This window comes from Mustela lutreola, chromosome 14 (assembly GCF_030435805.1).
Source record: "Mustela lutreola isolate mMusLut2 chromosome 14, mMusLut2.pri, whole genome shotgun sequence".
In the NCBI taxonomy this organism is placed as follows: domain Eukaryota; kingdom Metazoa; phylum Chordata; class Mammalia; order Carnivora; family Mustelidae; genus Mustela; species Mustela lutreola.
Window position 1 is genome coordinate 69,883,586 of NC_081303.1, and position 26,315 is coordinate 69,909,900.

At 45.9% G+C, this 26,315-nt stretch overlaps 1 protein-coding gene across 1 annotated transcript in view; it reads right to left on the reverse strand.

The window, feature by feature from the left end:
• Positions 1–26,315, reverse strand: part of ATF6 (activating transcription factor 6) — a 206,392-nt gene that overhangs the window by 22,664 nt on the left and 157,413 nt on the right. The window contains exon 16 of the mRNA XM_059146835.1: positions 23,992–24,076. Coding sequence (XP_059002818.1) covers positions 23,992–24,076 — 85 coding nt within the window. The remainder of the gene's footprint in view (positions 1–23,991; positions 24,077–26,315) is intronic.

Below are 26,315 nucleotides of genomic sequence, written 5' to 3' on the forward strand. Positions count from 1 at the left end.
GTGAAGCGGTAACATCAGACACGAAATGAACGAGGTTCCCCCCAGGCTCCTCCTCAGGTGCCCTCCTGTGTGGTGTGGGCTGCGGGTGAGGAGGCAGGCGCCCCGCGACAACTTCTGCAACACGTGGGAGGGAGACACAGGAAATGGGCTCAGTGGACCCAAGGTGACCCCAGGGCAGAAGCTGCCCGCAGCCCAGATGTCCCACCGCGTTCCCAATCCCCTGGGGCCACCCCAAGAACACGCGCGTGTCCTGCACCAATGATCCCACAGTGTCTGCCGAAGCAGTTCACGGTCAAGCTGGCGGGGGGAGAAGGGGTGAGAGATACAAGTCGCAGTTCAGAAACCGGCTATGAAGACGCTGCAAGGCGACACGACTGCACACCTGCGCGTGACAGACATCGACAGGGTGAGCTTTCGCAGGGTCCCACGTGCAGCTGTGTAGGGACAGTAACTTTCCCCGCGCGGCGTCACCCACAAGCCGGAGATCGACAGTCGCCCGCTCCTCTGACTGAGCCAGCCAGGGATCACCACGTACTGTCCCCTCCGACAGGGGCGTGGACGAGGCAGCCGCAGCGCCAACCACTACACGTCAGTCTCTGCCAGAGCTTCGTGCGCGCGGGCCGCGGGCCTGACGTACGCGCTTCCTTCCCGTCACAGCCCGGGCGCGCGTCCTGCGTTCGGAACGGAGGGCGCGGGCCGCCGCCACAGACGATTCCTCCTTTCCGGCCCCGCGGGTCGCGGCGGCTGATCTGTGCCCGGGCCTCGCCGCGCCCGGCCCAGCCTCGGCCTCCCGCCTCACGAAGCGTGCCGACGCGCGGCGCCACGCGGCCAGACGGAGAACCCATGCTCCAACAACCGTGAGGAAACCAAGCACGTGTGGAGAGTCTACGAGAAAAGAGAGGCTGCCGAAAGGCGCGCGCACGTTCATCTCCAGAGCAAACTGCGCTCGCCCTGCGTGCACGAGCGAGCGGATCACCAAGAGCCTGGCATCGCGTCCGTCTGCGGCGGCTTCAAGCTGAGGCAGAGCCGCCGGGACTCGGAAACGCTCCCGCAGCTTCTCTCGGAGGCTCGGAGACCCAAGGCCCCGCGACCCCTGTGCGTCCGTGCGTCTGTGCGTCCGTGCGTCCGTGAACGTCGCGAGCGTCCGCGAGCGTCCGCGACTGCACCACCGCCGCCGCTTGGAGACGGCCCACAGGGTGGCCATGAGACTCGGACTTGGGACCCAGCAAGAACCAGAAGGGCCAGAGCACAGAAGAGCCTGGGAATCAGCGGGCCTGGGACCTAGCCTTGACGCTTCCCTGCTTCACCTTCTTGTCCTCGCCCTCTCCCCCATGGATGGAGGGGACAGTGACTGCCATCTGCCTGGAGGTGGCGTGAGGGTTAAGGAGTTAATGCCTGTGACACCAGCACACGAAAGGATTTACCACATGCTGTTTCTCCTGTTAACACGAGTGTGACTAAGACTTACATTAAGGAGACAGTGAAAGAATCCAGAGGAAGCTGGAGCACTGGAAACAATGTGGGATTTATCTGTTTATCTTGAGGAAATTATCCAGTCTTTTCAGTTCTATGATTTAGCGCATGGAAAGGCAAGGCAAGGCAAACAGAATCTGGGGCAGCAGCTCTCTGTCTCCCAGCAGAAATGGTTCCAGAGAGCAAGACTTGGCAGATATGAAGACCTTCTTTGAGTCCTTTTTTAGTGCTAAGAAAGCACTAGAAAATCTGGCAGGTTTCCTATCTCTCTCCCACCAGCAGGGTAAATTATCCCAATTGGCTTCTTATAACTTAGTGCTCCTTCTTATAACTTAGTGCTCCTTCTTCTTTTTTGTTTTTATTTTATTTATTTGAGAGACAGAGAGCGAGCACAGAGGGAGAGTGAGAAGAGAGAGGCAGACACCCTGCTGAGCAGAGAGCCCAGGGTGGGACTAGAGCCCAAGAAGGCAGACACTTAACCAGCGGAGCCACCCAGGCACCCTAACTTACTGCTTCTTACCAGAACCTGTGGCAGCGCCTCTTTCTGGGATCCTTCAGTGAAAATCTTGGGGCCCTCCCTGAATAAACTGGAACCACCACGTAGTGTATACAGGTCACCATGAATCCCTACGAGAGCTGGGCTGAAAACTGGGTTCATTTATGACTTAGAAAATGCAGGCTATAAACTTTCTTAAAAGAATCTACCTTTCTTGGGATTTTTTTTTTTAAAGCAAAACTTTAAAGCAGAGACGGCCTGCCACCCAACCTTTTCCACAGAGCACCAATGACTTGTTAATTGTACGCTTATTAGCTCATCTTGTCAAAATACCACCCAACACAGAAAGCTCCCCTATGCAGCTGGGCATCACCCCCACCCAAACAACCGTATAGTGCAGTCACTACCTACGTTTGTGCACGAATAGCCACTACGTAATCTTAACAGAGCCATGAATATGCTCCATTTAACCTCTATTTTCTAAGCAGGGACTAAAATACCCAACTTAGTATGTATAGCACAGCAGCTCTCAATTAATAGACTATCATAAACAAGGGCTTTTCTCAGATAAATAAGGCAAGGCAGATGTTCTCCCAGTGGGAGTCTGCTCACAGGATCAATATGATTCAGTTACATAAATATTTACTGAGCAGCTGTTACATGTTGGGCACTGGGCTGGGTGCTGGAGAGGCAAGGATGAGTAAGCCCCGGCCCCTGCTCACGGCATCTGCCAAGCGGCGGGCAGGCAGCTGTGTAACACACACAAGTCGGGGCCCAAGCGTGATACGGGTGTGTAGATAGTGGTGAGAACAAGCGAGAGAGGCCTCCCCCTGTCCGGGGAGGGGAAGAGATGGCAAGGAAGGCTTTCTTAAGGAGGTGACACTTGAGCTCAGCTCCTAAGGCTTTTTCACCCTGGTCTGAGCCGGGGTGGGGGGTGGGGGGACTTCTCGAGAGGGACAAGCATTAGTAAATACATGAAGTCATCAGGGAATGTTCTGTGCAAGGTGTCGCTGAAGTAGAAAGTGTGAGACGGAAAGTGGGGCTCGACGCTGGAGCGGAGAGAAGGGATTTTTGACTGTCCACAGCCGGCACAGCTCACGCCCAGCATTTAGCCGGCGGAGGACACGAGAAAGTCTGCCCATCTCTCCTGTGCATCCGCAGCCGTGCCACGAGCGCTCAGGGCCTGCTTCGCCGGCTCCACGCGGCCGGGTCCGTTACAGCAGCCTCGGCGGCCTCTCCGCCCCACCGTGAGACTGGAGGACGGCGCCGAGGCCCAGCAGACAGTAAGCACTGACTCATCTCAGGTGCCATCTCAGAGGCTAGAGGTCGATCAACGAAACAGGCTGCCCTCATGGCACTTGTGTGCAGTGCAGAGTTTCATGTAGGGACAGTACTGCCGAGAAGCCACAGCAGGACAGTGAACGCACCGCACAGCCCAGGACAAGCTTCCCGATGGGAGTGCAGGGCGTGCTCAGATCTCTATCAAGTCAGACTCTATCTGCAACAGAGGGTCAGCTGGAAGGAGGGTGAGGAGAGAGGTCACGTTATTTCCGGGAGGAAACTTCCTGGGAGTGGTGAGCACAATGGGTGATACCCCAGAAACAGCAGGGAGTGGGGAAGCTTGTCGTGACTCTTCCCCTGCCCCTCAGAAAGCAGGCGTTCCGGGGAGCACGCGTCTAGTGCTCTCAGTGGCACGATGAGCTTACTGCCTGGGAAACACCACACTTCAGACTTTGCAACATGCCACGTACCATGGAAACATCTTTGTTATCTCCACAAGATGTGAAAAATACAGAAAAAAAAATTAAATCACTGAGCTTAAGAACATGGGGCAAACAATTAGAAGGGAGCTCAGAAGAAGAGAAACCACCAAATCATAACTCCTTTGGACTAAACTTCCAGTTGAGCCCACATTCCTGAGAGTTATGGGGCTTTACACAGAGTGTTGGCTGCACACTGCCTTTAAAAGGTCTCTGGGTAAGTATGTGGTGCCCCGAGCGGAAGCCCTGCCAACTCTACTAGGGGATGTCTATGGACTGAGGGGAGTCTCGGGGGCAGCAGCACCCCGATCCATGCATGTCACTCCAGAGAGCTCACTGCTCCCTCCAGCAGATCCCTACCATCAGCGGGTTTGATTCACAATAAAGAATTTCCTGATACTTCCTTGGCACTTTCTATTTTTATCCGACTTTATCAGGGGTTGGGTAGTGACGTGGCTCTGTTAAAGGACCTACTTAGCCACAATAACATCCCTGCGGTCTCTGAAACGTCCTTGGCACAGGCGGGTGACAGAAGAGTATATGCAAAGAAACCTTATACGTATTCCAGAAAACACAAGAACCTGAATGACTGCAGTAACTATGGTCTGAAGGAGTTCATGGGCCTTTGGCAAGCTATAGATAGAGACAGGGAGTGGAGCCAGTGAAACTCATCCTTAGTCGCCATGAATGCTTGACATGAGTTCTGAAAAATCCATGGGACTCTGTACACCAGCACAGAAGCAAAAAGAACAGTTTGAATCACAGAAAACTCAAAGATAACTGGACTGCCAGTTCAGGAAAGGCTGACCCCATACATTCCTTATAACTGCTAAACAGCAAGATTAATAGATGTTTTCCACGTAAGCTCAGAGAACTTTTACTTTAGTTAGAACATTTAGTCCCCCCGGTGCTAAATGGAGATGCTCACACAGTAACCATGGAGATCCTGCTATCTTTCGACATGACATTCATGTTCACGAGGAAATCATTTCTCACAAACGAGTCTCTGATCCCCAGGCAATAAAATGGACAGAACTGTATGCAAAGAGCTGAACAGGAGCCTTTAAAAAATGAGGTCTATTATTAAATGGTCAAGAGAAAGCAATGTGGTTTTGGCAGATTATCTGCCATCTTCAGTAGTGTCTCGTGTTCTCCATAAGAATACACAGTCCTAACCTTTCTTCCACGTCGGACCATTATCCCTTTGCATCTGAAGGAGGGTGCAAGTTCTCCCCAAGCTCTGTCCTCATCCACGTTCAGGGCAACCGACATCAACTTGCAAGTTAGTCTGTACACTGCCGGCAGATTAATCTTTCTCTAACCTCACTTTCATCATGTCCTTGGCCTTCGATGGTCCTCACTACACTATGAAGAGTGGCGAATGGATGCCTCTTTACGGTACTGACGCCGGAGAGAGAAGTGAAAGAAGTGAAGCAGCGAGCCGTGTGATGATGCAGGGTTCCAGAAAGACAGAAAGGCCCGAGGCATGTATGAGCAGTCAGGTCGAGGAAGAACAAGCTGAACCGTAGGCTGGGGTGGAGTGTGCAAGGTGTGTGGGGCGGTGCTGATGCAGGAAATAAAGCTGGAGAGATGGAGAGATCAGCTGAGCTGTGGAGGCCAACGTGAGGAGTGCGGGCTTGAACTACCGGGCGGCTCATAATGAGTTACGAGAGTAACTTAATAAGCCTTGTTGAACAAATAACTAGCAAAATCCATTCAGAACGACTTATTTTGTCAAATTAGGTCTGAAGTTTATGGTAGAATTTAAGAGGAAGAAAAATACTCTTTGGCTTGCTAAACATGCTAAACTGAAGTCATCTTTATGTTGGCCAAAGTCTCCCATTACTGAAACTGTGCAATGTCCCTCTTTCTAAGTCAAGGGAAAAAAAACGAAGTTACACATAAAAATTTCTCTCCTAATTGTGCCTCAGGACTTCAAGGCTGTCCTCCATAAAGTGAATTAACAGGAAGTAGTTACAATTAGATGCTTATAAATATCACACACACATACATATACATATATATACACACACACATATTATATACATACCCATACACATGTACATATATTTTAGGATGGAGAGAACTTCTTACAGATTTTCTGAAAATAAAATTATCATTTGTCTGCATGATGGAATCACATAGGACAGTGTTCTGTCTACACACACACGACTTCTGGATACTTCGTGATTGAACAATAGACTCACGGACTATACCAGGCAGCCTTTAACATCAGTGGACCCTACATCCAGTATTCATACCCTCGGTACCATCCTGTTGAGCACTGGCTGTATATAATGATTTGCTTCTAATGACCGAAATACGGTAAAGCTGGTAGGAGATTGAGTCTGAGGTTAGGTTACAAAGAGACTGTGGCTTCCATCTGAGAGGAGCCAGGTGCCATGTTGTGAGCTGCCCTGTGGAGAGGCTCGGATGGCGAGGAACTGAAGGAGGCCTCTGGCCAACAGCTAGTGAGGAAGCACAGTTCCCAGTCCAACAGCTCATGAGGACTTGAATCCTACCGGCGACGGCGTGAGTTATCAGAATGAGACGGCGGCCCCAGCTGGCAGCCTTGCTGCAGCTCCACCAGAGACCCAGGGCCAGAGGCACCCAGCCAAGCCCCGGTGGACTCCGGACCCACAGGAGCTGTGACATCATAAAGGTGGTTTTAAGCCACTAAATTCTCGGGGAGTCGGTTACACGGCTTGTGACTCATACACGAGCTACTAATAATACATTTTAAGGGAGAAGCAGACAGTTAAATTGCTGACAGTGGCTAATTCAAAAGACACTTCAAATGCCTAAAATAATACATTTAATTACTTTGTAACAGCAAGTTGACCTTGATAATATTTTTTAAACATTGATTAATATTAGTTAGTTTGAAATGGCCAATTTGGAAGGGACAGTGAAAAAAATCAAAAGGTTATATTAATGGAAAGATCTGGTCAGAAACTAAGAAATCCAGTTTCAAAAAAGCAGAGCTCTAAGAGCAGAAGTCAACAACTACTTTCTAGTGGGCCTGAGAGAAATCTAGGGATTGTGAGTGAATGAAAAATAAAAGCTATAAAATAACATTGTTTTAAAAAACATGAAAGGGAACATAAAGGTACAAAATAAAATATGAATACTGGTTAAGAAAAATAACATGTATTGGCATTCTAACTTATTAGTGCTTTCTGATTTGGTGTAACTCAATCTCTTCAGGCCTCTGTTTCTTCATACATAGAAAAGGAATAGTAAGTATCCCTACATTTCAGGGCTGTAAAGTATATTCAGCATAATGCTTGGCTCATGGTAACAAACTAAACAATGTTGGTGCCCGTGACAATTATTATTTTCTGTTACAGTCTTAAATTAGAGTCTGGTTCTACTTTCAAAGAATTTGGGGTTACTTCACTTGAGACACTTAGAAAGTTTAACAGATCAGGAAACCAAAATTTAACCGGAGTTAAGAATAAGATTGCTCAAGAAAGTTAAGAGAGACCCACAAACTGAATAAAAATATTTGCAAATCATGTATCTGATAGGTGACTAGTATCTAGATTTATAAAGAACTCTTACAACCCAGTAATAGACAAAATAACCAAATTGAAAAACGGGGAAATGATCTAATGGGACAGTTCTCCAAAGAGATCTGCAAGTGGCCAATAAACACATGAAAAGATGCTCAATATTATTAGCCACTGGTAAAATGCAACTCAAAACCATAACTGACATACCATTTCACACCTAATGGGTGCATATACTCAAAGGAAAAGGAAAAAAAAAAAGTATTGTCAAGAATGCTGAGAAAATGGAAACTTCGAACCCAACTGCTGGGCACGTGAAGCTCGCAGCTCCTGAGGCCAACGGTTCGGCATTTATTCCCTTGGTTCACTCTGTTCATGACATAGGCACGGTGTGTGGCCACCTCCACCACGAACTCAGCTCAGTCTAAACAGGACATTAGCTGCTCAGCGATACAGAAAGTCTGCAAAGTTTTCTACTTTATAAAAATTATGAAGAACCTTGTGTTTCATAGTGAGAGAAAACTCTTTTTGAAAGAAACATGGTGACATTCCATTTATTAACATAAATACAATTTAGTCCTCAAATGTTAGCTATGCTACGGTTTAAAACCTATTTGAAGAACATATATATATATATAAAATATATTAAAAAATATGTATATATATATATATATGTATATATATATATATATATATATTTTTTTTTTTTAAAGAGAGGGGCTGAGGCAGAGGGAGAGAGAATCCTAAGCAGACTCCACACCCAGAACAGAGCCTGACTTGGGGCTTGATCTCATGATCCTGAAATCATGACCTGAGCCAAAATCAAGAGCTGGAAGCTCAACTGACTGCACCACTCAGGCGCCCTGAGAATAAATTACTGAAACTAGAAAACGAACAAGGCTCTTGTAAAAAGAGAAGCCAAAAATAATAATGACAAATTCAAAGAGCATTTCCCCTGATGCAACTTGAATGCCTAAACAGTACTGTGTGGGAAAATACCATTGTTTAAAAAACAACAACAAAATAAGTGGAAGGTAGAGATTAAATTCTTTGAGTTCATGGAAATTTATCGTCATCAAAAAACAAACTCAGGGGGCGCCTGGGTGGCTCAGTGGGTTAAAGCCTCTGCCTTCAGCTCAGATCATGATCTCAGGGTCCTGGGATCGAGCCCCGCCGTCGGGCTCTCTGCTCAGCTGGGAGCTGGCTTCCTCCTCTCTCCCTGCCTGTCTCTCTGCCTACTTGCGATCTCTGTCTGTCAAATAAATAAATAAATAAAATCTTTAAAACAAACAAACTCAGGGCGCCTGGGTGACTCAGTCATTAAACATCTGCCTTTGGCTCAGGTCATGATCCCAGGGTCCTGGTATTGAGCCCCATGTCAGGCTCCCTGCTCAGCAGGAAGCCTGCTTCTCCCTCCCCCACTCTTGTGTTCCCTCTCTCGCTGTGTCTCTCTCTGTCAAATAAATAAATAAAATCTTAAAAAAAAAAAACCCCTCATGATTTATTGGCTTTCTAAAACATACAAACAATTTAAGTAAAAATAATCATTAGCCTGTCATGTAGAAGTTACAGAGTTTTGGAGCCCACAAGTCTCGAGACGGAAGAGCACCTGCCGCCACCATCTCAATTTCCAGAAGAGCACGCGCAAACCCAACTGCTTGCTTATAGGCCATGCATCTGGCTAAGGGCCAAGCAGGGCACAAACTTGGGGCTCTGACTCTTAAGTGTGGGCTGTTTCCCTGGGTCAAGCTGAGGCTCACCCTTCTGAGAGAAGACGGCTCCTGAATGTGCAGAGAGCAAAGGAGCCTCAAGGGGAAGAGACGTTCTTTAGCACCTTATGAACTTCTAGTATCAGCTACCACCCAGCCTTCCATTAACGGAGAGTAGCAAACGGTTTAGGAAAGTAGGTTGGTTAAAAACAAAAAACAAAAAACAAAAACACTTCTTTTAGTAACACTGAGGCCAAATTCATGGTATTTCTCCTTTGATTGTTGGTTTTCTTCTTCTCAACTCGTAGGTTTAACATTGTCTGATTATTCAAAATGCTATTGATAGAAGGTTTTTGTCCACTAAGCATCTATCTTCCTATGTTCAGAGAATCTCCTTTCTTATGAGGCAGAGCTGACCTCCCACTATAGAAGTTTAAGTACCTGTGAGATAATAGAACGTATATATTGGTCTCTGCCCCTGGCGCAGAGTTCCTGAAACCTTGGAATTTCCTGGGCGACAGGAGTGTCTTTTGTTCTAATGAGATGACTCTGGGTGGGCTCCTGGATGGGGCTGGTCACCAGAAAGACCAAGACCTCATTAGAAGCTTGGAATTTTCGGCCCCACTCCCCATTCTCCGGAGAAGGCAGATGAGCTGAAGTGGGGTTGACGATCGATCACACCTACGACAACACGATGAAGCCTCCGCAAAAATCCCACCAGTATGGGGAGCTCAGAACTTCCAGGTGGTTAAATACATACCCACGCCTGGAGGATGACATCCCCCAACTCCGGCAGAGACAAAAGTTCCTGCACTTGGGACCCTCCCAGACCTCACTCTATGTATCTCCTCAGCTAGCTGTTCATCTGTGTCCCTTATCATATCCTTTAACAGACTGGTCAGTGTATTTAAGTGCCCTGAGTTCTGTAAATCAAATCTGGGGGCGGGGGAGATTGGCTACAAAGCTGGGAAGCTTTGTAGCCAATTCGGACAAAAGTTGTGGGTCACTTGGGAACCTGCTATGGGTGACGGCATCTGAAGTGGGGGGGAGCAATCCCGAGGAAGAGAGCCCTTTGATGCAGAGATCTGGTGCTGTCTCCAGGTAGACGGTGTCAGAATTGAGTTAAACGGCAGGATGCTGAGCTGCTGTCACAGAGAACTGCTTGGTATGGGGGACGACTCCCACCCAATGCATTTGGTGACCAGAAGTATTCTGAGTGATAGTAAAGGAGAAAAATACAGGAGAGGGGAAGCAGCGGTTTTTCTAGTACAGTTTCCAGACTTGCCGGTAACTAAGGTGTGAGCACTGGCAATTCGATGCACCAGGCTCCAGACTGCAAAGCAGCCACGGCTCTGAAAACCCCTCTGGAGAGGGTGGCGGTCCCGGCGGCACAAGCATCTAGTGCAGAGAGCCAGCCTCAGGGGCCGGGCCTGAAGCAGAGTGTGGAATGAGTGTCCTCCACCACGGGCTATGGGGGGTAACGCAGGGCTTTGTTTTCTGCCTGACAAACCTCCAAGTCTCACTCTCTGGCTCTCCTAGAAATTCTGCTTAACTTAACAAATTCCGCTTAAATACCCTATTATCTGGGGCACCTGGGTGGCTCAGTGGGTTAAGCCGATGCCTTCAGCTCAGGTCATGATCTCAGGGTCCTGGGGTCGATGCCCGCATCGGGCTCTCTGCTCAGCAGGGAGCCTGCTTCCCCTCTCTCTCTCTGTCTGCCTCTCCGTCTACTTGTGATTTCTCTCTATCAAATAAATAAAATCTTTAAAAAAAAATACCCTATTATCTGACACTAAAGAAAACCGATTGATAAAAGCAGCTAAAACTTAAAAAAACCAAAAAACTATTATATTGTGAGCTTACCTAGGGCAGGCGTCCACCTGTAACTTTCATATTAAATAGTATCTCAGCTCATAAAACAATACCTAACATTTAGTAGGTTCTTAATAAAGGCGGAATCGAATCGGTGCTTACAAAGGTCCTCCTTATTAAGGACCTGAATGGGGCTCTGTGGACTAAGGGGGAAGACAGAATTAACGGAGCAGCGCATCTGCTAGAATGTGCACGAACAGCACAATGAACTGAACTGAACTCAGCAGAGCGGGCGGGAGAGCCTGCATGTCCACAGCCTCGCCCTCCTGACTGAACCTGCCGCTGTCTTCGTCCGACCGCAGGCCCGCTTTCCTGGGCAGCACACAGCCACGTCTACACAACTGTGGCCAGCAAGTTCATTAGTGAGAAGGCAGACTGCTCAATGTCCCTGCTAAGTGATAGGCTTTATTTTGAAAGTAGAGCTCATTATTGGTCTGGGACAGGCCAGTTAAGGGAAATGACTAACATTTATTTACTGGGAAATGTGTGTGTGTGTGTGGGGGGGGGGGGTCTGTTTAAGTACCATGGAAAAAGCAACCAAACTTTGAAATCAATGCTTGCTGTATGTGGATGGAATGAATTTTTAAAGTGGTGCTTTAATGAGGTAAATTTATGATGTCAAGGAAGCTAGAGCTTATGGACTCCCAATTTGTTTCTTCGTATTTTAAGATAGTTAGTAAAAAAAACCTTTTTGGTTTACCATGGTAAGTCCAGGGAACTAGTGGGCGAACATGTCTATCTTATAGGAGTATCACATGTCATCTTTCTGCTGGCCAGCATCCAACTTATGTGCTTAATATTAAAATACTGAGAGATGACCAGAACGGAACGCAGTAGCTGTTCTCTGAAATGATGGCAGCATAAGCTGGTGTTTAATTCTACTGCCTCAGCTTCGTCACAAACGTGCTTCAGGGAAGGGCAGAAGGCACGTGAGGAGCTAGCGCTGGGCCGCAGAAAACAGAGCGTGAAGGAGTTCTCAGAACATTCCGTCACAAGCCCCTCTGTCTCTTCACCGCCTAAGCCATGAAACACAGATGCAATAACGTCACAGAGACTTTGTGAGGACCAAATGCCGTTATCTCTGTTAAAGAACCCCAAAATGTGCTTCATATACATGACGGGCGCTCACAAAAAGAAGAAATAAACTGAATGTGCCACTTGAACTGTTTAGGAATACAGGCAATGCGTGATTAGCGTGTGTTATGCGTGTGTTCTCTAACGGATTATAATTTAGTTCAAAGTCACACCGTAGCGTGTGTTCTCTAACGGATTATAATTTAGTTCAAAGTCACACCGTAATCAGTGACGGAGCTGGGGGGGGGTCTTCTCACAAAAGACAGAAATGTCTTCTAAGACATGCCTCACCTTTCCCCACATCAAATACCAGGTCACTCTGCTTCAAATACAAAAACAGTTTATGTTTTCAAAGAATGTCCTTGGTGGTATAAAAAACATTACATTTGGGGGCGCCTGGGTGGCTCAGTCGGTTAAGTGTCTGACTCAATTTCGGCTCAGGGTCATGATCTCAGGATTGTGAGATCAAGCCCGTTAAGCCTACTTAAGATTCTCTCTCTCTCTCCCCACCTCTCCCTCTACCCCTTCCCTGCTCCTCTCTAACAACCAAACCAAACAAAAAAACATCACCTTTCACATTTAAGACAAGCCCGCTCTGCCTGGGGATGTGGAGATTGGGCCTCAGGTCACGGCCTCATCAGCCTGTGCCTCCCCCAACCTGCCTCCTTATCTACATCATGAGGCCGCCGTGTGAGACTGTCCCCAAGTTTCCTTCCAACTCTGAGACTCCCTCTGATCTATGCATGTCCTGTTTCCCAGTACGCTTAGCTCTCCGAAGGCATAAATCACACCCCAGAGCCCCTCGGAAACCGGCACATTGCTTAGCAGAGGGCCACGTGACGGTTATTTGTAAACCTGAGGCACAACTGCGTCACCCCATAAAACAAACACGGAACCAGGCTATCCAAGCACAGAAAAGAGCGGTGATTGCAAACTAGCCATTACTTAACATTTATAATGGGGTCTTAGTGATCTTACTTTTCAGTCAAGCGAATGCTCTGGGCAGTAAGAAGCTGGGAGAAATGATTAACAGGACATTTCAGTTTCTCCGTGGAGCATTCTGTCCCTCTGTCTCCATAAACCACCACAGCGTTCCCGACTTGCAGAGGTGCTCCTCGTCCGCTGCGACAGGCAGCATGCCAAGCAGCCTCTAAGAGGCCCCCGGGGCCCCCTCCGCGCACTCGCACCCTTGGGAGTCCCTCCTACAACTTCCCAGGTGCAGTCGATGTAGCTCACAGCACACGGGGAGGTGGCGGCAGGTCACTTCCGCCATCGGTTTCCACAGCCCAGCTTCTCTCGGGCCGGGGAGTTCTCCCATTCCCGGATGGGATGCTCTGGGGGAAGCGCCAGGAACGGCCCGCAGGTGAGGAGCCGAAGCCTGTTGCCAACAGTGCATGAGCTGGGACAGATCCTTCGGCCCCAGGCAAATCCACCAACAGACTCCACCAACAGGCTGATGACAACCTCCCGAGAGACCTGGAGCCAGACCCACCCCGCTAAGCTGCTCCCACCTCCCGGAGCCCCAGAACCTGTGCAGTAATCCGTGTTCAAACTGCTATCTCTAGACTAGGTGATTATAACTTTCCAACTGTCGTCTCTGTAAAAAGTCTCACCCCTCTAATCCATCCTTGCCATCAGGGAAACGTCTGAAACACGAATCCACCTGTGCCTCTCCTCTGCCCAGAATCTTGTAGTAGCTCCCGATTACCCGCAGGGTAAAATCAAAACACATTATGTCCTGAGGGCTTCTGGATGGCCTCTCTGGCTTCCTCTGCACCTCCTGGCCCTTTTACTCCCCCTGGCAGGCTGGCTGGCTTTCTTGTTTGCATATCCCTATTGTACTGTTCCCTCTGCCCAGAATGTTCACCCGCGTGGCCAATCTATATGAATCCTTCAGGATTCAGTTCAAAGCTCACTCTGTGTGTGTGGATTTAACGGATTACTTTTTTCTCTTGGATACAAATGGCCGTGCCCAGCTTACACAGAGGCCATACACGTTTAGTTCAATCCCACCCATTTGGTTGAGCACCTACTGTGTTCCTTGAAGGCACTTGTTCTTTTAGAAGGCACTAGGAATAACAAAAGATATTAAACAAACAGGGTCCCTAACCTTAAAGAGCCTACAGTTTAGTGGGCGACTCAGACAATAAGCTGCTGATTATAAATAATATGAATGTTACAAAAATAAGGGAGTTCAGAGTATTCTGCACAGTGGAGGTAGGAGAGGGGCACCTCACTTACTCCATGGGCTTAGGAAAGCTTTCCCTGAACGTTTGAGTAAGGGATTTATGAAAAACCTTATTAAGAAGATGTTAAATCAGGAATTTTTTTAAAAAGCCCCCAAAATCAAAATCAGGAAGTAAAATGGAAGAGACAGGATTTGGTAATAATATACGTGAAAAGAACCATGGACTAGAACTGACAAGAGGCACAATATAGGTTGTACCTGGCAAAAACACTGGTGTCATCACTCAGAAGGCACTGCCGAGCATCTGGAGCTAGTCCTCCGTACCCCGTACCACGGCCCCCCGTAAGAGGTGGAAAAACCAGAACCCATCCAGAAGAGAGTGACCAGAATTGAGGCTACAAGAAGAGCTTCTGAAAACTGGAAGGCCTTGATGTATGAAGACTCAGAAGATATATACAGAGCACAAGTAGCCAGAGGGCTGCCATGTGGAAAAAAGATTATATTTATACGTAACACTGTGATTTATAGGTAGAATGAGGGAGAGAGAGAAAAGGAACAGTTTACAAATTGCCCGAGCTATTTAAGGCAGGCAGTCTTCGTCCTCGGAGGGGACGGTAGCTGAAGTGGCTGGCCGGGGCGCCTGCGTGGCTCAGTCAGTTAAACATCTGCTTTGGCTCAGGTCATGATCTCCAGGTCCTGGGATCCAGCACCACGTCCGGCTTCTTGCTCAATACGGAGTCTGCTTCTCCCTCTCTCTCCCTTTGCCCCTCCCCACTACTCATTCTTTCTCTCAAATACATAAAATCTTAAAAATAAGTAAATATAGAGGCTGGCCACGGAGTGAAGAGTGGCAGAAGGAAAGCCTGACCCTGGAAGGGAGTTAGCGTGGGTGACTGTACCAAAGCCTTTTACCCCTGGTACGCTATGGCTTGACAACATGATCAGTGAGTCCTTCTGTGTCCTAATCTATACTGTGGTGATACCAAGTGGATCACATTTCCCACAAGTTCTGTCCTGTGTAGTAAGCAGAATGAAAACAAAGACATGGGCTTCTGATATCCTCACCGAGGCTAACGGTATGCTCTTCCTCACAACCCCGCTCCTGGCGACAAACTATTTTATAGTTCACATTTGTCTCATTATTTAATCTAAAACTTATGTTTAAGGCATGCAGTTGTTTCTGTAAAATTTGTAATAAATATGGAAGAAACTATCTCTATGGATATTTGGTTAAGTTCAAAGGCATCTCTTGACTGATGTACTCAAGATTCCCAAAGCAAAATCTCTAACAATATGTACCATATTTTCAACGGCAACATTCTAGGTTCAGAAAAATATAGATTTCTGAGGACTCTCTCACCTTTCCTACTGTGAGCCCAAGAAGAGAAGCAGTCTCCAATGTGAACCGAGTTACAGCGTCCTTGACACGGACATCCCTGAGATGACACCAACCTATCACCCGTTCTCAACTGTGTCTCAGCTGACAAAGAAATGATCGGAAGAACTGCAGAGCACTCTACGGAAAGTGAGGGTCCCTACTGTTTCCAGCTGGTGTCATGGCAGAAGAGAAAACAGATGCCTTGAGCCTGCGCTTGCTAAACAGTTCCTCAGAAAAACAGAAACTCAGGACTATGTGAAATGGTTCAATCTTCTGACTCACTACAAGGTTCTTGATTTTCCAGTACAAAGATAAATCCATTCTGGTGAGCTTACTATGTGTAGAGAGAGCTTTCAGATTTTGAAGTTAGTAGGAACCTCAAACCAACTTTGCTGGCTTAAATAGATGCTGATCCCTAGTTTTTATTAGTCGAAAGCAAACCATCTGTTTGAGTAGAAACAGATTTTTGCCACAAGGGAGAGGGAGCGAAAGTGACTTCACAGCGAGCTGGCAGGACTCGGAGGTGCGTTAGGTGCGGCGGGTCCGGGAGTCGGCTCCTTGGGGCACAGAAGTACTCGGCGCCTGGAAGGTGCAGGGCAACCTGATCCCCAGGTAAACCTCTGGAGGCTCACAAGAGTTCCCAGATTGAAAGGTTTATTGGTAAATCAAATACTGAATAAAAAAAACGGACCCGTGCAACTGCCAATGAACCTCAAAGCACTGTCACTCCTGACAAAGTGTAAGTCTGCAGGTGCAGAAGGGCAGATCCAGCATTAATCTCGTCTTTTCCATTTCAAAATCCCATTTTCAGACTTTTGTAGAAGAGGGTTCGGAAGAGGCCACGCCACGTGGGGATAACCGAACAATCTGGGAGGAGTTAAGGGCGGTCGCCCTGCGACTTCACCCAGAGGAAACAGGGGGGAAAGGTGGGCCATCAGCTTCCCTCCCTCCTTCAGCTGCCTGGGGCAACAGATTCTCCCTGTGAAATTTCTCTGGACAGTTTCCTTCCTCTCCACTCCAGGCCCTTCACAACCTCACCCCCAAATCGGGGCACTGCACCCCAGCTCATCTCCTCTCCTAACGTCCTCGCACGCGCAGACAGCCAGGGTAAGTCTCTCGACGGAGCTCTCCTTCTCATTCTTACGGCAGAGAGCCTCAAGTCACGTCCTTAACTCGTTACTGACCTACATCACAGAGCTGCGTCCCTGCAGTAAACGATTTCTCCTCTTTGACCCGAGTCTTCTCTGCACTGTCTCCTCCCAGACACTTTGTTCAGTCCCAACACAGCACATGCCGGAATGCCGCAGCAAGCAGCTGCTGCCGATCTGTCCACCCAACACCCATTACTTCCACAGTAAGGGAAGGCTGTATTTCTTTCAGATCACAGCGAGCCTAGTTAAAGCACTGTATTTCTGAGCCTCCCTTGAAGCTCGACCTATGGATGTGACACAAGTTTGTATGTCCCATGAGACAGCAGCAAAAGTCTGCTGGAAATTTCTGGATGATGTTTGCTTTCCTGAGAGATGCCATGCTTTCCTTTTTTCCATCTGAAATACAGATACGAGGGCTTGAGCCGCAGCAGCCACTTTGAGAACATCTGAGAAAGGCCAAGAGAATCACAGCAACCTTAGTCCTACCTAACATCTCACGTTGTTGAACGAACACCAGCACTTACACTGGTTCATTGCTGTGGACTTGACAATATATAAGAAAAAATGAATCCAATTTATTTAACAATGTTAAGGTTTTCTGTTACTTGTAGCCAAATGCAATCCTTACATTAAGAAATATCCTTCTTCTTATTGTTCTCTAAGTTTCCTTTACAGTCCAGTTCAAGTTTTACCTCGCAAGGTACCAAGATTCTAGAATCTCTCATATTCTTCAAATTTCTGATCTGATGCCAGAGAGGCATTACAATTTATAATTACTAGAACTTAACTGATTTCTCTTAAAAAATTTATCAGCATGTTGTTTCCGGTTTAGAACTGATCTAAAGCATCACTGTTGGTCTCAGCCTGGCTGGTGATTTAGCATCACCAGAGAAGGTAAGCTAAAAAAGGGATCTGGGGAACTGAGCCAAAATTTTACAATTTTACACATTGTAAAGATAATCTGAGTCCTATTCTGCCTCCTGTGGTGACTGTCTTCTCAAGAGGAAACTGCCAGTTCAACCCCGATCAACAGGAAGACTCAGGTCTAGAAGAAAGTACTGTTTATCATGGCAAGTATGGTCAGTGGTAACACTCCTCGTTATACCTGCCAGCTACACAGAATTCCTAAATCTCTGGATATACACTGAAGGAAAAAAATCCTTTTTGTGAATAGTGTTATTTTTCTCCTTTTGTCAGCAGAAATTCTCAGTGTGGAAATTGTACTACTGGTTTCAGTAGTGAGTCAAAAGTCAAATATTTGATTATATGTTTTTAAAATATTAAAAACATGGTTGGAAGAGAAGACTCCACTCACTCAGCTGTCTGAACACAATTACAGAACTGAAACGGAAAAACTGCAATGAAAACGCAAGGTTGTAAATGTATTTTAAGAAAGCAGATAACCTGCAGGACTTCAAGAAGAAAAGAAGAGGAAAAGCACAACTTTTAGGCACGATTCTCTGACAGACAAGCAGCCTACTTAGACAGAACATGTCTAAAATAGGACTGTTTCCAAATACATTTTCTTTGGGATCACAGTTTACGAAACTGCGGTTCATCAAAAGCAGTTGTATCAACATTCTCTTATTATTAAAACCAACACATTTGTTGAGTCGGTTTGCTTCCTGCCCTTCTATTACATCCTCAACTAAAAAGATGTTTCATTGCTAATAAGTTCTTCTAGATTTTCTTCATAGAAAATTACTTGGAGATTAAATATAAATACAGTTTAGCCTTGTAGGTATTTTTTCACCTACTTGAACCCTTACCAAGGACAGGGTAGCATTAGAATAGTTTTCTATTTACTGCTCAGGTACCTACATGAACTTAGGTACAGGATATGCAGAGGGAAGGGGAACAGTAAAACTAATTCAATTAAAGCGTTGGTCAAATTACGCATCTACTAATAGGCTGTGTTCACTCCCTGTGAAAGAGGTCTACAAAGTAGCTACCATTAAAAATAAGACCACTTCTAGGTTCCACTTTGTTGAATTATTTATGAAGAAAGAAAGGAAATGAGCAATTTTACCACAACATAAGTGGAAATAATTTAAAAGCAGGAAATGTTGACTTACAGTACAAGGAAAACTTCCAGAATCCTTTTTAAAAAAATACCAATAGCCTTTAATTTATCATCCACTGCTCTGCCAACCATCTGCAATCATTTTTTGAAAGCTTTTTTTTAAAGCATACCTAGCATTTTATTTTACTTTAATAATCTTCAGCGTGAAAACTTCCTCAAAGACAGAGAGACTTACAGCTTCCCCAACCTGTTTTCAACTGTCATGTGAGACATTCAACTACCAAAGAGAATGCAAAACGAAATAAATTACAAAGGCCAAAATGGCACAGGAAACACAGAATTATGTAACTAGTGTTTTCTAAATGGCATTAATTTCACACCCATATCCTACTCTCGTTAGCTATTTCTTGTACAGACTTTTTTCCACAGCTCAAAACCACAAAGTAGAGTCATTATACATTATAGTTTAATTGATCTGGGAATCTAATGTACTTTGCCCAAATTGGAAAATCAAATTCCTCTTCCCCAATATCCCTATCCAGGGTCCTACAGAAACCTGCTCAATAAAATTTGACTGTGTATCTTCCACCACCCTCCCCAACATCCTACAGGCACCACTGAAGTCAGAGAGAGGGATCAGACAGACCCACAACTCATGTTCCTTTCCGAGTTACATGTAACTTTTGAACTCAGGAATGGCAGAAAATGTATTTTATTCAAGCTCCTCAAATTCTTACGTTGCTCAGGATGAAAAACCTGAGGTGTCCTCACAACATCTCTGCTCTTGCAAGAAACAGGTGCCCAAATGTTTCTGTGTGCACATAACTCTCACGCATCAGGCTCTAAGTGATGCCATACTGGCGTCAAATGTGTATACCCAATACGCCCAAGAAATCCATCTCTGGATTGTGGAGAGCTCGATACTTCAATTTTGTGCACATGTTCTCCTTTGTAGAACAATTGTTTAAAAGGAGGTTAATCGTTTCAATTCACTCTTGATGATAAATTCCAAATCTTAACCAATGCGGCACAAAGGTAACTAGCAAACACTTTAATTAATTTATATTTGGAAAGATTAGACTATACTTGTCAACTGTTTTTAATCCTAAGAGGAAAACTAGATGGGCCACGGGATCGGGGAAGCCTACAAAATGCAGCGCTTCAGCACAAGGGTATGTCAACACACACTTCAGGGGAATGACTGCAGCGCGTAGGAGGAGACTTTCTGAAGTAAAAACATTTCACCAAGACTAAGTGGTAGTTTCACAACTGTTTACATTTGTTAGAAACTCATTAAACAGTATACATGAATTGTTGATTTACTATATGCTATATTACACCTCAATGACTCTGGTTTCTATAAAGCGTGTATGTCATGAAAGACAACTTTTAGATGGCAAGGGTTCTAGACAAAAGGATACGAAAGAGGTCTGCCAAGTGGGGGCACCATATGGTCTGCACCTCGATTCTGTGTCTCTCCCCACAGAAAGCTGTAACAAACATTTTGGGGGCAAAGTGGAAACGTGAATATGGACTGTCGGTTAAACTGTACAGCATCAGTGCTAAAGTTCTTGTCTTTTGAAAGTGTGGTCATCGTCTTGTGCTTCTGTAGGAGAATTCCCTTTCGCCGCAGACATGCGTTCAGGTATTTGCGGGGGAAATACAGGAATGCCTGCCATCTAGTCTCCCGTGGTCCGGAAGCACGCGCACTGAGCACGGGGAGACCCGGCCACCAGCCGAAGGGAGCAGCGAGCGCAGGGACGCCTTGCAAGAGCGCTTCCCCGAAGGCCCGCGGAGAAGCAGGACGCGGGGGGATGTGTCCCCACGCAGAGGGAGTATGCGGCCGTGCAGGATGCAGATGGGACCGAACCAGCAGAGAAGCTGATGGCGCAGCACAGAAAGGCTATCAGCGAGGAGCCGAGTCTCCCAACCTGTGAGAGGGGCATGGACACAGGGTCCAAAAGGAAGGAATTGCCTAGGACGACACGGACGATGACAGCGAAAGGGCGCAAGAGTGCCCACGCCGACAATGGCTGGGCACTGTTTAAAGCACGTTTACTTGGGACACCTGGGTGGCTCAGTTGGTTGGACGACTGCCTTCGGCTCACGTCCTGATCCCGGAGTCCCGGGACGCTAGGGAGGGAGGGCAGGGAAGTGTGTCTCCGCCAGAAGACAAGTGCAGCTCCTCGCGGCGACCGCCAGGACCGACTGCTCCTGCGGAATGAGCAGTCATTAATGGGCAGCGCATCCGCTGGTCCCGACTAGATGGTATTTTCTGGTAATTTTCAGCTCTTGAGAATCCACGAACAGGCATACAGAGGAGAGCTGGGTTTAACTGTGAGGCAGGGGGTGATTTTTACAGACAAGTGAGACCTAAGAGAAGAAGAAGCCAGGACGTAAGGAAGGGGGCTTGCCAGAGAGCGGAGCGCGTATGCGGGGGGACGCGGGCCCGACGAGGAGGAAGGCCGGAGCGCTCGGACGGGATCCGCACGGGAAGAGCGGTGGCTCGCGGCCGGCAGCGGGGCGCTGAGACGGCGGCTGCGAGCGTGGGTTTACAGTAAGAGGTAAGCAGGGTGGGAGGCCTGCAGCAGTGCCATTCCTGACGACGGCGAGGTCCGAGTATGACCGTGCCCATGTGGGTGGGAGGCTCACGGCTACAGGATGAAAAAGACAATGGGATCCAAAACGGCCAGGGTGCGGGGTGAGCGCTCCACGTGGAAGCTGCACGTGGAAAAGCAGTGGCGGAGAGTCATCAGTCACGGTGGGAGAGAAGGCGGTGACAGAGCAGGGTGAGGGGTAGAAAGCCTGACGTTATACCCTCGAAGATGAAAGAAGGGGAGGTCATCTGGAAGTGGCAGCGGGGAGCAAGGATATCCCCACCCCACCTGCAGGCTCACAGGCACACAAGGTGCGGAGGCAAAGTCAGATGCTAACCGGCGGAGTGAGGGGGTGGAGGCGCCGTTCGGAAAGAGACCGAGGGCACAGCGCGACACTTGGCACGTGGCAGATACTCAACCAATACTTTTTAAATTCGAATCTTAACTTTTCAAATAGTTTACTATACCCTAAAAAGGAAACAACGAAATTTATTTATAAAGAAATCAAAACCAGATTATAAAGGAAATGATCTTCTAATGACTGTATTTTTCAAATCCATGAAAGGCTCATTTTCAAAAATTAGCCGCCTGGCCAAGATCAACAGAGTCGAACAGCATCGTATTGTTTTTGGCTTGGTAAGTATGGAAAACTCACTGTCATAAAATAAAAGCAGGCATTCTCTTGCATAAGAATTCAATATCAGAACAAAATTAAGTGAACTCTGTCTTGTTGAAGCTTAGGTAATAGCCCTTCTGAGCATAAGCTGACCGGAACTGAAATCTATTATGGTTCAAGCAGAGAAACCCAGGCACCTCTGAAGTAAAAATAAGTTGTATTTCCTAAACGTATTCTTTAAGTGTAATACATACACTGTGGAATATATTATCCTTCCCAAAGTACTACAGGACTGCTCCCTGAAAGCTTTGGAACCCGCCTTTACTGAAGCAAGAGAAGTTCCTCTTAATGTTACAGTTTTAATTTCTAAAATTTGTTCTTGATATCCTTGGAAGACTAATGTCATCATTTATGCTTTAGCAAGACAAATGTTTATGTACCGATGGCATAATGCCACTGTGGCTTAGTCAGCTGAGCGTCTGACTCTGTTTCGGCTCAGGTCATGATCTCAGGGTCGTGAGACTGAGCCCCACACAGGGCTCTGCACTCAGTAAGGGGAGCTGCTTGAGATTCTCTCTCTCTCTCTCTCTCCCTCTGCCCCCGCCCCTGCACACGTGCACGCATGCACACACAGGCTCTAAAATAAATAGATCTTTAAAAAAGAAATCAAGCTGCCTCCTAAGCATTTATTTTTTTCTTTTTAAGAGAGGTTGGGTGGGGAGGGGCAGAGGGAAGAGAGAGAGGAGCTTAAGCAGGCTCCACACTAGGGGGGACTCAATCTCACAGCCTGAGATCATGACCTCCTCAACATTCCTTTGTTTTCTTAAGATTTTATTTATTTATTTAATATTAGAGAGACAACCTGAACCAGAGAGGGACAAAGGGAGAGACTCTCAAGCAGACTCTGCGCTGCACATGGAGCCCAATGTGGGGCTCGACCCCACGATCTCAGGAGATCATACCCTGAGCCAAACCCGAGCGCCAGCCCTCAACCGACTGAGCCACCTGGGTGCCCGTCGGAGCTCCAAGCATTTCTAGTAAGCGGTGTACACACAGCTCCAAGAAACTCTACAGTCCTCTGTGGTCTTAAAATGCAAAACGAATATTGGATACTTTTTCTCTAAGACTAAATTTTATGTATCTAGAATCCCTGTTTTTTTGTTTTTGTTTTTTAATAATTATATTTGGTTGTTTAACTATGATCATCCGTCAGAATGTGGACTGGTTCAGCTGTGGGTTAGTTCAAAAGGCTTTTCACTTTTTGGCTTATTCATAAACTATGAGGTTCTAACTACTAGATAAAAAAAATATACTGGTAGTTCCCTTAATCCAGATAAAAGAATTTGAGAAGGATAGCCAACCCTCCTTGTTTCATCAGAGCCTAACATGATGTGTCCCAGAAAGCACTCATCAACAATACACACTGTGTTCATTCACAGCGCACGGTGGGCTCCACGAGTAAGCTACTTCTCTTCCCCATGAAGAGCCAGCTGGAAGTAATCTCGCCTTTCCTAAATGTCTTTAGTACTTTGTATATTCTTTATGAGACCTACTCTTTGGAGCACCGTGGTTTCTGGGCTGATTTTTCTTTCTAGATTATAAGCAAGATGGGTTAATTAAAATCCTTAGATGATCTCAAGGTATTATAGCATTATTTGTAATTTATGTAATACCCAGCACTAGCAAGAGAACAAAATGGAATGGTAACACGATCGATACCAAATACATCGGGATTGTGGACTAAAGAGGCTTGTGATGTTTGCTCTGGGAATTACGTCACCATTTACAGAATTCAGGAAACTGCTCTGAATTCCCAAAACGCAACTTACAAATTCACTCTGAGAACCCAGCAGGGAATTCCTACACTGTATGTATAACCTGAGAGGCCACAGTAAGTCTGTAGAGCAGTTAAGATGCTAACTTTTCCAATTCTGTAAACAAGAGAATGAATTAAAAATACAGTAATAGAGAGTATAGGGATTTTAAAATAATCTTTTGTGGAAAAAGTGGAAAATGTTTCAAAATTAACGCATGGATATATATCTGACCAATCAAATATTTTAAATGTTTCTTGGCTCATCCAGAGAATACTGCTTAAAGAAAGCAAACTTAGGTTGTTCATAAACCCAAATTTCAACTTACCGTTTATGTTTATTGCTGGTAACACTATTGACATTTTTGGTCTTGTGGTCTTGTTGTGGGTGGTGGCCGGTAACAGCAGGTGATCCTAGGAATAACAAAGAACAACCTGTGAGAACCACTGGCTTAGTCTTATAATAGGCCCAAATCAGAGTTTCTGAGATGCCAACATTTCACTGGGATCACAACCAAAAATGACATTTTTTATTTTAACATGGCTTAGAGGCAATTAACTACAAATCATCTTATGATTTACCGAGTGTTGATCATTCCCAGGTGCCACGTAGTATCCTTAGAGAACTCCTCAGTTCTGGGAACATACACGCTGTGTAAACACTTTAAAGGCTACTGGTAAGGAGTCTGAACAGGAGTGTCACTCTAGATCTAGCCACTGACTGCTGTATGATCTGGCTCTGTCTCCAATCCTATAAAATGAGGGGGCTAGGCTAGATAATATCACAAGATACTGAAATTATCTACCCAATACAGCCATTTTCACTTTTTTTTCCTTAAAGAGGAGGAACATTTCTGCTGCCCCCCCATTGCGGATCCCAAATTACTGGTATCTAAAACAGAGATTCCGTCTAGAGCTTGCAGTCAAGGCCAGAGCCTGAAACTTTGCCTGCTGAGCTTCCCTTCTCCCTCTGAAGCCACCACACAGCATTAGATCTCTTTCGGTAAGCAGAAGTACGTACTGAACAAGAATACAGTTCTTACCCTTAAAAACACAATTCAATGGAAGAATTAAAAAAATTATAAATGCATGTCTAGCAGAGCTATAAAGTTATAAAGGACAGTTATAAAGTATGCCAACGTTTGATAATCTATAAATGACCCCTGGCATCTGAGGTTTCTGGTTTCAACCACACAAATCCTAAAAGGAAGATAAGCCAAGAGGAGGCTGGGAGTATGTGTTTTTTGGGAAAAGGTATGTACAACTGTAGGCATTCCGAAACAGATTACAAGTGACTTATGATTTAGATATGAACTATTGCTGGGGCACCTGGGTGGCTCAGTGGGTTGGGCCGCTGCCTTCGACTCGGGTCATGATCTCAGGGTCCTGGGATCGAGTCCCACATCGGGCTCTCTGCTGAGCGGGGAGCCTGCTTCCTTCTCTCACTCTCTGTCTGCCTGCCTCTCTGCCTACTTGTGATCTCTGTCTGTCAAATAAATAAAATCTTTAAAAAAAAAAAAAATATATTTAGATATGAACTATTGCTTAAACATCAATAATTCCTTTTTCCTAGCAAAAGCGGGAATTGTCACAGCAAAAACAAAAACAAAAAAAAAAAAAGAAAGAAAACAACATACATTAGTGTTTCTACTGAAGGGCACATAGTCAGACAGACAGACAGACGGACAGAACTGAACCTGACCAGAATCCCTCCTACTTCCTTCTCTTCTCCTCTGCCCGCTTCGGTTCAACACTCACTCAGCAAACTTGCTACAGAGAAGGACTCATTACAAGTAGGATTTAACGCAGTTGAAGGTAATAAAAATTCAAGGCAACTTAGCTCAAAGGTCAGTGGGATTATGAAATGCAATTATCAGCAAAGTGAAGGAAAAGTCTAGGATGCAACAAACAAACTGAAATGAACATATATGAACAGAACTGTATAGACAACATTTCCGGCAACAGCTTGTCCTTTGTTTAACTCAAGGCAGCATTTCTGTGAGAACAGATTTTTTTTTTCTCGAGTGGAGAAAGATGAGTGAAGCTGTCCTGCTAAAATTCCGGCACTGGAGCACGGGAGACTTTTTTTTAAAGTGCATTGTTAGACACAAAGATCACACATTTCTCAGTAAGATAACATAATATAGCCAAGAAGAAACAAAATTTGCTGATCTTCATGCCATAAAATTATAAATAGCTTAATTCCTATAATTAAAATAAATGCTTCAGGGTCCCCAAAATTGAATGAGAAAACAAACCAACAAACTTGCAAGCCCCAAATTAAAGCTACTGTAAAAATAAACACACTTGGATTCTATTGGTCATGGGTTAAGGTCAGGCTCAGACTTAAATCTGAGTTTCCTGCTAAGATCTAGATGCCATACTAAACATTGTTTTTAAACATGATTTTCTGAACATAATGTCTCCTTCTTTCTTCATTAAATTTCAAATGAAGTAGTTACTTTTGCAGGAGAAAGCCAAAAAACACATTATTATTTATGAAAAAGAAGAATCACATCTTGACTGCATAAAAATTATTACCGTTAACCAGCCTTACCTCTACTTATTAAAGTTCGCAAATTGCAGAGGGTGGGGGACAGGGAGGACACCTAGAATTTACCCCTGCGGGGCTCAGTCAGTTCAGTGGCTGCCT